Genomic DNA, 12291 nt, shown 5'->3' on the forward strand with positions numbered 1-12291 from the left:
CAGAAGCAGTGGGCCTTTGAGGCCTTAAGACAGAATGGCAGGTCTGTAGATGAATATGCTACAGAATTTCTGAAATTGAGCAGATATGCCCCTACAGCAGTAGCTACAGAAACTATGAAGGTAAAGAGATTCCTAAAGGGGCTTGACAGGAGGTATGCGAACCTGGCCATGATGTCTAATCAGTCTTTTGATGTGATGGTTGATCGAGCCAGACAGATTGAGATTAGCTATGCTACGGATGACAGCGGGAGAGCAAAAAAAAACAGAGCAGAGGGTTCTTCAGGTGTTCCCCACATGGCTACTACAGACAGTGGTGGCCAAACTAATTACAGAGGAAGAAGCAGGAATAAGAGAAGTGGTTTCAGACACAAATCCCGAGGATTCGCACTGTGGTACGGATCCAAAGCAGTGGTACAGTGGTACAGCCTGGTCTGGTTCAGGATCCTCCTTGGCACCTTGTGCACAGTGTGGAAGAGGACATACAGGACCTTGTTTGATGGGATCAGGAGAATGCTTCAGGTGTGGCCAACCAGGTCACTTTGCTAGGGAATGCCCCGTGTTCAGTGAACCACAGATGGGGTCACAAGGTTGTGTTGCAAATGTTCCTCGCCAGTTGTATCCGGGTGCTTCCAACATGGCAGGCAGTCAGTTCAGTGGCCAACAGGGCCGAGGACAAGGGGGACGTGGATTTGGAGGCAGATCATGAGGTAGAAGTCAAGATCGTGGTTCTCGCCACTCGTGATAGGGTCAAGCTCGGGTTTTCACCCCGACCCACCAGATGCTCGAGCTTCCAATGCGCCAGGCGTATTCTTCTCGGTCCTTCTTATGAGGCTCGTGTTTTAATAGATCCGGGTGCTACGCACTCATTTGTCTCCCCTGTGTTTGCCATGAGGTTGGGTAGAAACCCTACAACCTTAGGATGTCCTTTGTCGGTAGCTACCCCACTTAGCGACGACATAGAGGTAGATATGGTTTTTCTGGATAGTCCAGTGGTAGTGGATGGAAAGATCCTCCCAGCAGACTTGGTTCCTCTACCAGTAATGGATTTTGATGTAATCCTGGGGATGGATTGGTTGTCAACTCACTATGACACTTTAGACTGCAGGAACAAAAAGGTGTATTTCCACATACCTGGTGTGGAAGAGTTTAGCTTTGATGGTGACAGGAGCGTGGCTCCATATAATTTGGTGTCAGCAAATAGTGCTAAAAAAATGTTGAGGCGTGGATGCCAAGGGTATTTGGCATTGGTGAGAGATACATCTGTAGAAGGTGTCAGCATGGAAAATGTTCCTGTTGTCAGAGAATTTATGGATGTCTTCCCAGAGGAGCTTCCAGGGTTGCCACCAGGAAGGGAAATAGAGTTTTGCATTGATATTGTGCCGGGTACAAACCCCATATCAATGCCGCCTTACAAGATGGCACTAGCAAAATTGAAAGAGCTAAAGGAGCAGCTACAGGAGCTTTTGGACAAAGGTTTCATACGTCCGAGCACTTCACCCTGGGGTGCTCCTGTTCTATTTGTGAGAAAGAAGGATGGGTCATTGAGGTTGTGTATCGACTACGCATACCGAACAAGGTGACTGTGAAGAACAAGTATCCACTTCCTCGGATCGATGATTTGTTTGATCAGCTCCAATGAGCTAGATTCTTTTCCAAGATAGACCTGCGATCAGGCTACCATCAGTTGAGAATCAGGAATGAGGACGTGTCCAAAACGGCTTTCAGGACAAGATATGGTCATTATGAGTTCTTGGTGATGTCTTTTGGACTCACTAATGCACCAGCAGTCTTCATGGACTTGATGAACAGGGTGTTCAAGCCATTTTTGGACCGTTTTGTCATCGTATTCATAGATGACATTTTGGTGTACTCTCAGACCGAGGAAGAACATGTGTGGCACTTGAGGATGGTGTTGCAGACGTTGAGGGAGCACCAGCTATATGCCAAATTTTCAAAATATGAATTTTGGCTAGAAAGCAACTCATTCTTGGGACACGTGGTTTCTAGTGACGGCATTCAAGTGGATCCCAAGAAAATTGAAGCTGTAACTGATTGGCTTAGGCCTACAACAGTCACTGAGGTGCGAAGTTTTCTGGGTTTAGCTGGCTACTATAGGCGTTTTGTACAAGATTTCTCCAGGATAGCGGCTCCCCTAACTAAGTTGACTAGGAAGAATGTTCCATTCATTTGGACAGATGACTGTGAGGTGAGTTTCCAGAAGCTTAAGGAGTGTCTTAACCACTGCCCCTGTGTTGACACTACCTGTGAGTGGTGAAGGATACACCGTGTATTGTGACGCCTCCAGAGTTGGCCTAGGGTGTGTTTTGATGCAGAATGGAAAGGTAGTGGCTTATGCTTCAAGGCAGCTGAAGAGGCATGAGCAGAACTACCCCACCCATGACTTGGAAATGGCGGCTGTAATCTTTGCACTTAAAATCTGGAGACACTACCTGTATGGTGAAGTGTGCGAGATATACACCGACCACAAGAGTTTGAAGTACATCTTCCAACAGAGAGATTTAAACTTGAGACAGAGGAGATGGATGGAGCTTCTGAAAGACTATGATTGCACCATCCAGTACCACCCTGGGAAGGCCAATGTTGTAGCAGATGCTTTGAGCAGAAAATCTTCTGGCAGTTTGGCACACATTTCAGTAGAGAAGAGACCATTGATTCAGGAGGTACATGAGTTGATGGATCAAGGTTTAATCCTAGATCTTTCAAATGAGGGGGTATTATTGGCTCACTTTTCAGTGAGGCCAGACTTGAGGGACAGAGTTAGAGTTTCCCAGCACAGAGACCAACAATTGATGAAGATTATAAAAAGAGTACAGCAAGGTGAAGGTGGTGAGTTTGGATTTGCCAATGATGGCGCCCTAGTGCAAGGTTCTAGGATATGTGTGCCCGATGTGGACAACCTCAGGAATGAAATCATGCGAGAGGCACACTACACACTGTACAGTGTCCACCCAGGTTCCACCAAGATGTACCATGATGTGAAAGATAGCTATTGGTGGAATGGCATGAAGAGAGACATAGCAGACTTTGTGTCCAAGTGCTTGACTTGTCAGAAGGTGAAGTTTGAACACCAGAGACCGTCAGGGAAGCTACAAGAGCTCCCTATCCCAGAATGGAAGTGGGAAATGATTACTATGGATTTTGTGACTGGGTTGCCTCGTACCACGCGAGGATATGATTCGATATGGGTAATTGTAGACCGCTTGACCAAATCAGCTCACTTCTTACCTGTGAAGACTACATATTCTGTGGCACAGTATGCCCGGCTCTACATTCGAGAAATAGTCAGATTGCATGGAGTTCCCGCCCATAATATCCGGAGAGGACCCCTTCACTTCTGTTTTGGAGAAAGTTGCAGGAGGAACTTGGCACACGCTGAACTTCAAGACGGCTTTCCACCTCGCATGCAGACGGACAAATTGAAAGGACAATCCAAACACTGGAAGACATGCTTCGCATGAGTGTCTTGGATTTTGGAGGTCAATGGGATGAGCAGCTAGCTTTGGTGGAGTTTGCCTACAACAACAGTTATCACTCCAGTATAGGGATAGCACCCTATGAGGCACTATATGGAAGAAAGTGTAGGTCTCCTCTGTGTTGGACAGAAATGGGGGAAACGAAGGTGCATGATGTAGACCTAGTGTAGTACACTTCAGAGGTAGTTCCTTTAATCAGGGAACAACTGAGGACAAATTTTCAAGAGATGTAAGAGTTATGCACTTGCACGGAGGGATGTGGAGTTTGCGAAGGCGACTATGTATTCTGAAGGTTTCTCCAATGAAGGGAGTCATGAGATTTGGAAAGAAGGGCAAGTTGGCACCTCGGATATCTGACCTTTTGAGGTTACCGATAGAGTTGGAGCAGCTTGCTCACCGTTGGAGCTACCACCCAACCTCTCTCACGTTCATCCCGTGTTTCACATCTCCATGCTCAGGAAATACATTCCCGATCCTTCTCATGTACTGCAGCAGGATGTGATAGAGCTAAAGGAGAACTTGACATTTGAGGAGCAGCCTGTAGCCATAGTGGACTACCAAGTGAGACAGCTGAGATCCAAACAGATCCTTATGGTTAAGGTTTTGTGGAGGAGTCAGTCAGTGGAAGAGTGCACCTGGGAGTCAGAACGGGACATGCAAAGCAAGTACCCTTATATGTTCAATGTATAATCATGTGCTTTATTCTGCCTTGTGTAAAATTCGAGGACGAATTTTTTGTAAGGGGGGAAGAATGTAACACCCCAAAATTTTAAATTTTATGAGTATTTTTGGTATTTTAATTTTATTTAAATTTTAGGAATTTTTTTGAGATTTTTCGGATTTTAAAAATCGGGTTCGATTTTCCGAAAATATAAACTTTGATGAATTTTAAAAATTAATTTAAAGACCACGTGGAAAAACTAAAAATATATTTGGAGTCTACGTATTTTTCTGAGTTTTCTGAAATTTTTTCAGAATTTTTGGACCTCGTTTTCGGTCCCGAGGCAGAGTAAAAATTTAAAATTTTGTATTCTGAATCAAACCGGTCGAATCGAACCGGACCGAATCGGACCGGTCTTCTTCTCTTTTTCTTCTCCCTCCCGCGCGCGTCGACCTTCTCCTCTTCTCTCTCTCTTTTCTCTCTCCTCCCTCCTCCCCTTGCCGCGCCGCCGCCTCCTCTGCGTCCCCACCTCGCCGGCGCCCCACCTCGGCCCTTCCCCACGGCCGGCCGCTGCCTGGAACGCCGGAAAACGGCCTTAGAATGGACGCGCAGCGCGCGCCCCACTGTTGGACTTCCCGGCCAAAATTCGGCCGATCCGGCCACCAATTGGACCGGGTCTTGTGTCTAAAATCATCTACTCGGCGAGAGCTTTCCATAGACACCAAAAACGCCGAAATCCATCGAGCGGTTTGTCCAATTTTTGCTCGGGAAGTTTTTAGCCCATTTCGACTTTTGGGCTAGATTTCTCGAAAACCGTGAATCCCACGAGAAAACCGAGGGTACCAAAGATGCTCCACTCACGAGAGCTTCATGCGACATAAATTTCAAATTTTTCCGACACCGCTTTTGGTGGTCTCACTAACTCGTAGTGTTTTTTCGAGCATTTAATGAGCTTAGAAAATTCTGAAAAATTTATGTACTAACCCCCGTGTTATGGGCTTCGTGTAGGTATCCTCGATTCGCGGAAATTCGATAGTTGACCGCGTCTGCGAAATTCCGGCCAGACCGACCCGTTACCGGAAAAGTCTCCGAATTGGACCGAGGTTTTGGCTAGCCCCCCATTGTCAGACGTCTCGAGCGCGTTCCCGAAGTCGGAATTGGCAAAGGTAAACCCGAACCTTACTTTTTCGTAATTTTCTAGTGCTTAAATGGGATTAAAAATCCATAAAATATTCGTGGTAGCTTAGAAAATTATGATTCTTTTTGCAATAGCTTAGTAATATTGCTAAGGACCGCGGGGCAAAGTTTTAGAATTTTTAGAGCTTATTTGGGCAGTTTTTGCAAAAATGGTCAATTATAGGGACTAAATTGAAATTTTATATGTTGTGATGGATGATTGATTTGGTGGGCCCAGGAGGGGCTGTGTGATGTGATTGAGTTGTGGACATATGGATTGTGAATATAGAAGTGTGTTTTGAGCCCTTTGCGAGTTGGGTAGGTCCTAGGTATAGGGAGACTCATGGATTTTCGGCACGACTTAGGACGTATTGGTCTTTTTCTTTGTTTGTATTGAGTCATTTATATTAAAAATTGTAATGTAATTGTCAGGTGAGCCGGGACAGCCTTCTTCCTCCGCCCAGCCGCCACAGTGACCGTTGTCAAGTGTGTGAGTAAAATATTAATTTTAATTGTAATTTCGATATTATTATATGTTCAGCATGCCCATGCATCACTTATATGCATATATTTATGTAGTTAAACTCTAGGCACGATTTATGATGCATTGATAATCATAAAGTGCCATGATGTTGTTGTGGTAATTTGGAGCAGTGTGCGTGCGTTGGCGTGCGTGTGATGTGGTGTGGACTATGGATAGGACGGATAGTCACGGCTTGAGTTCTTCGCTGGGACCCGATCCTTCGAGGGGTAGTCACGGCTTGAGTTCTTCGCTGGGACCCTCGATTTGGTTTATTAAGCGAAAGTCCGGCTTGAGTTCTTCACCGCACCGTGTTGGATTTAAGAGAGCTGTATAGGGGATCAGCTCCCATATGTTATGATTGATGCTACAGGGTGCGTGAGTGCTCCAAATTACCTTTTTGATGTTATGATGTGAAAATGATGTTGATGTTGCATTTCACTCTACAGGGTGCATTAGTTTTAGGTAGTTATAGAGATTATGGTTAAAATTGATATTTTACTCTCTGAGTCGAACGCTCACTGCATTCAATATTTTTTCAAAGCAGGAGGATTTTATTTTGGTTAACCTGATTTTCTCCTTCGCAGGTTGTTTATTAATATTTGTGTAATTTTATTTACTCCTAGAATTTTCGCATGTGTTAGAATTATTTATTTGGTTATGGTCTGTAATATTATTATCATGTTGGACCTGTAAACGTATAATGATATGCATGTTTGATGGATTGGATGAGGGAGCTGAGCTCCTATTTATTTTTTATGAGGATATGAGTATGTGGAGGGTGAGCTGAGCTCCCCAATTGAGTATTTATTGTGTTTACAGGTCGGGTGAGTCGCAAACTCCCCGTTGGAAAGCCCATTTTATGGCCGGACTCTGTCCGTTTGTTTTCTTGAATTTGGGCCCAAATGGGCCTTAGAGTTGGGTTAATGAACAGTTAGGCTTACTACGGGCCTCGGGGGCTTTAGGCTGGCCTAGGTGCTAGTGCCGGTCTGGCCCATAGGTTGGGTCATGACAATTTTTATTTACTCTACTCTTGATATTTATAGGCCATCGCCTCAGTTTTTGAAAATTGAGTTAACATTTTGAAATTATTTCTTAAAAATCAGACTTGATTTAAAGAAAAATCAGACTTGATTTATGATTAATATTACTATTGCTTAGCATAAATTTTGCTTGGCTTTAAGTGAGTGATAACATTGTTTCTTTTACTATTGTCCGATCAGGGTTTAGACCGAATTATATTTTATTCAGCTTTAGTAAGTTGAGTAGTCTCTCGCTCGGTTTTAACTTTCTAAACGAGCATTGACATTTTGATTATCATATAAGATATTTTATTCCATGCACTGACTATTTGACTCGATTTGAAACGAGTAATATCAATTTCATAATGCAAATTAATGCGATTTTAATCTTGATATTTTTTTTTACATTAATAATATAATTAAGTATCATAGAATCTATTTCGTTCTTGTAATTTTACCAATTTTAAATCAAATATATCAATAATATTATTTTTCAATTTAATAGAATAAATACATATAAAATTCACAAAACTATTTTAATAAATAAATTAATTAATTTTCAATTGTTTATTATTATATATTTATATATGTATTAGAATCTAATACAGTAAATATTGTTAGAATGTTTCCCATTATGCTAAGCAAAATCTAGCAGTTTGTGGGATTTGCCTCCAAATCACTATGTCCCACCCTTCTACACTGTTTCAGATAGGTTTAGGATGCTCTTATACTGCAAATTTATTCCCATTATTTTTTGTAATTACTTTTTTTATATATATATTTAAAATCTATTTTTATTCAAAATAATAAGCTAAGGGTTGAATAACTTATCAAAGATTAAAAATAAATATCGAAAATTTTATTTGTTAATTAAAAGTCCATAGCTTTCTTATATGAATTTTCTAATTAATTATGGGAAAAAGTTCACATTTTTTGATATTGGTGACCAGTGGCTTGATTCTTCATAAGTGAAACCAAAGGATCATATTGGAAGAATTTTACAAATAACATTTTATAACTTACCTCAATTAAAGGGATCGAAAATATTATTTTTTATTCAATAGAGTCTAATATACTGAGTAATAATTGATGGACTATAAAATAAATAGATAAGAAAACTTAAACTCAAACCTCCTTACAGTACTCCATACACTTGAAACCAGACTTTGATGGGATCAATTTTGCATTCTTAGATGTGTATCCATTGAGAGGCAGAAACTGAAACTTTGAAGTAGCTAGCAGGGGTGAGCATTATTCTATTTAAATCGTATAAGCTGAACCGAATCAAATCGTCTTAATTCGATAATTCAGTTCGATTTTTAATATAATTTGATTTAATTTAGTTTTATATTATAAAAATTTTAATTATTTCAATTTGATACAATTTGATTTGAATCGAATGCTTACCTCTAGCAGCTAGGTTGCAGAGCAGGATAACCGCGAAATAACAACATTTTAGCGTCACTTTCATGGTTTTTGAAAGCAATCCAAAGATAAGGATATTCTCCACTATTATTCCCCCATACGTTTCTATCACCTTTCATTTTTTTTTATTATTTTTTCTTTTAAAAATATGTTTGCTGTATATTACATATCACATTTTTTATATTATTTATATTTTTTTAAAACATAATTTTTTAATTAATTAAAAATAAACGTATATATATAAAATATAGAAGGCACATCCCTTTTAACAAAATCATAATAATTTTATATAATTAAATTATCGACTTTTCCTTTAATAAAAATACTTATCATTAAATTATTTTATTTTAATTAAAATTTTAATTATATATATAAAAATTTACAGCATTGTTTTTCGATGACAGTGAGGTCAGGATAGGAGCAGGCACTATGAAATATGAGCTAATAACTATATATATATATATATATATATATATCACAATCTGCAAACATATAAGAAAATAAGCAAGACCCTTCAAGAAAATCCCAACTCCAAAACCTCCATCAAGCTTTTATTTTCCTCCAGAAAGGGGGTATATGCATACATATTTATACATAAATATATGGGAAGCTTAGAGGAGGAAAGGCTTGTTCAAATGGTTCATGACTTCATAGAACAAGAATCATCACCACCTATTTTTCCTGCTTCATCAAACTGCCTTGCTATGGACCATCAAGCTAAATACTTTGCTTTGCAGGTAAACTTTAAATATATGTTTTAATTTATTGTTCCTTGGCATTGATTTTTATGTGTGGGGTTTGAAAATTTTTGTGTGATGGTTAGGAGATACTTGGAAAAATGACAGAAGCGGAAGCTAAGGTTCTTGACAGTGTGTTGAAGCATATGAGAAGCAATAAAGAAGTTGAAAAAACAAGTAGCTTCAAGAAGTGGCTTGTCATGAACTTGAAAATTGATGGCTTTAATGCTTCTATTTGTCAAACTTCTTGGGTCACTTCCTTAGGATGCCCTGCTGGTGGGTCTCTCTCTCTATACACACGCATTTCCACTTTGCCTATGAAATGATCTCCTTTTTATGCAACTGTTCTTTATTCAAGTGCTATAGTCTTTCAGAGTTTTCTTTTGTATTTTATGCTTAATATTCTTTGGTATTTTGCCACAATCTTTGGGAAAGGATCACCCATGATTTAGGTACTTGGCAATTGGCATAGAATTTTTCTTTTTCCTTGTAAAGGGAACTGCTAAGAATGCTCGAACAGTGTTAGCAGTTTGAAAATTTGCAAATCTACATTTGAAATATCTTTATTTGTGTAGAAATTAAATCAATCTCTCTTTTATTTTGTGGGTTTAACAGGTGATTATGAGTACATTGAGATCATTGTGTTGAAAGAAGAGAATGGGAAGACAAAGAGTAGTAGGCTAATAGTGGACATAGAGTTCAGGTCTCAATTTGAACTAGCAAGACCAACACCATCCTACAAAGAACTCACAGACACACTTCCAACAATTTTTGTAGGCAGTGAAGAGAAGCTCAACAACATCATCTCTTTACTTTGCTCAGCTGCCAAACAGTCTCTGAGAGAAAGAGGTCTTTATGTGCCTCCATGGAGGACCACCACTTACATGCAATCCAAATGGCTCAAAGTCACTGCCAATAGTAAAAACAATATTGGCTATAAAGAAAATAAGGAAGCTAAAAATGGCTCTCACCATGGTTTTAGCATCTGGTCACCTCCAATGGTTAAGCCCAAGAGAAGGGATTTGAGCAGTGGTCGCGGAGGATCTGCCTTGTCTAGTCAGTTCTCTAACATGGGCATAAATTGTTGTTAAACATTTTGCTCTTGTAGTTTCTCCAATTTTCGTTCTTCTTTTTTTACCCCCCAAAAAAAACTAGAGTTTTAGAATTTCTTTTGGCACTTGAGTGATCTTTTTGTACTGAGGTGATGAGGCTATTTACTAAATAATTAATATTTTATTTTATTTATTTTCATCTTCTCAATATTTTGACATTAGTGAGACTTAAAATTAATTTATTCAATTCAATTCGATAAAAATAATAAAAAATAATTTTAAAAAATGTATAAAAATTATAATTTACTTGTTTTGATAATTAAAAAAATTTTTAAAAATCATATCAAGCTCACTTAATTTTTTTTTTAATTGAATAATCTAATTTACTGACTTACTCTAGTTTTGAAAACACTAAGGAAACAAAAGTTAGTTTTGATTTCTGTAATTCTATTTAAAAATGGCACTATAAAAATTGAAATAATAATAAAAAAAATTTAGAAAAAAAGTATAATTTTCTAGAAAGAATGATAATAAGAAGAAGGCATGAATCCAATAATTGGATGGCTCAGCATATTGAAGCATATCCAGAAGTGAGATAGCCAAAGAGATGAGAGAATGTTAAAGTAAGAAACAAGCAGCTGTTTGAAAACAGGTGGCACAAAACAATGGGGACTGAACCACAAATTAATAATTCTTTGTATTTATTAGGCTTCTCTGTATTTGTTCATATTATTATAAACTATAGAAAATGACAACACAACCACATCACATTATGTAAGGTTTTGATTGATACATAGTTTTTTGTTCTTTTTATAACCCATATTGATAATGAAGTTGCTTCCTTCATATGGATCTTCAATGGTTTGAGAATAGGAAAAAGGTTAGAATGGGGATTGGATTGACTTTAATACCTTGGAGAAATTTTTTAACATGATAACATTTAAAAATATTATAAATATTTGAAATGATTGAAAAGACAGCGATGAATGTATTTTTCAAGTTAGAATATTTTCTATATTTATTTTATACGGTCTATAAATTTTTTTAAATTTATAATTGTCATTTTTAATAATATATTCTCTAAGAATCGAACTTTAGCTCTCCTCTTTAGCTCTCCTCTTGAAAGGGCAATAAGCTTTATTATTGCACACCATACTTAGTGGTGTATTTTTTAATTTTATTAATATAAAAACAGAGTTATGAGATTGTTAATATAGTATGATTTTGATTTGTTGATAATAAATAATGAAATTATTTTTTAAAATTTTATTTTTTTTATTAGAGTTATGTTGTTTATGAGGTTTTTAATTATTTTTATATCATAATTTAATGGATTTATCTTGTAATACAAAGAGATTATCTTGGCAAGTTCAAATACATGATAAGTAATGAACTAGTAATCACATCTCCCCTCCATAAAAGAAGTTACACATTCAACTTGTAATTTTTTTTTTTTTATAAATTTATAAATCTTATATGTTTCTAAAGCAATAAATTTATATATGTTCATCACTCATCTCATCTTATTTCGATGTGTAAATTTTACACTAACATATTTTTAATAAAAAATTTTATATCTCTAACTTTTTCACTTTCTTAATATTATAAAATTGAAGATGATCTGTTAAAAGCTACAAAACAAGAAATTATGAAGCAAAATATTGATTCAATCTTAGCAAATTTTAATGTAAAATCTGAAGAATAATATGTTAATTTGTATCCCTTTGAAATTTGAAGTGTTGTGTGGGTTAAAAATGAGAGAGAAAGAAAGTAAAGATTCTTTTCAAACTCCCTTCATTATGCAGTAGTAAATTCTCTAGTTCTGTTGATAAATCAGTAAGATGCATGATTGAACTCTTAGGATTAAAGCAATGTATTTCATCTCAAAATTATCAAGTTCCCAAGGTTACATATTGTACTTTGCATCATTGCATCATCTTCTTGCTGCAGTGGAACACAACACTTTTCTTGGTTGGCTTAGCTTTGATGGGTTTCAACTCGAGATTTCATGCTCTTTGAAAATGGCTCACAAGACAAGACAAAATGAAATTGCCTAAAAGCAAAGATTTAAAATTACCCTTCAAGTGCTAAGAGAAAGGAATAGCAGCATCCATCTAATTTTGATATGAAAGATCGATCAATGGCCATCAAATCAATAGCTGGTCTGGCTGATGGCCACCAATTTTATGATTTTCTTCTAATCG

General features: G+C 37.6%; 1 protein-coding gene across 1 annotated transcript; it reads left to right on the forward strand.

Moving 5' to 3' along the window:
• The first annotated feature begins 8773 nt into the window (after positions 1-8773).
• Positions 8774-10280, forward strand: LOC110658290 (uncharacterized). Its single transcript, XM_021815844.2, has 3 exons — positions 8774-9035; positions 9122-9311; positions 9651-10280. The coding sequence occupies exons 1-3, from the start codon at positions 8901-8903 to the stop codon at positions 10124-10126; spliced, it is 801 nt and encodes a 266-aa protein (XP_021671536.2). The 5' UTR covers positions 8774-8900; the 3' UTR covers positions 10127-10280.
• Positions 10281-12291: the final 2011 nt, after the last annotated feature.

This window comes from Hevea brasiliensis, chromosome 7 (genome assembly GCF_030052815.1).
Source record: "Hevea brasiliensis isolate MT/VB/25A 57/8 chromosome 7, ASM3005281v1, whole genome shotgun sequence".
NCBI classification, from domain to species: Eukaryota; Viridiplantae; Streptophyta; class Magnoliopsida; order Malpighiales; family Euphorbiaceae; genus Hevea; species Hevea brasiliensis.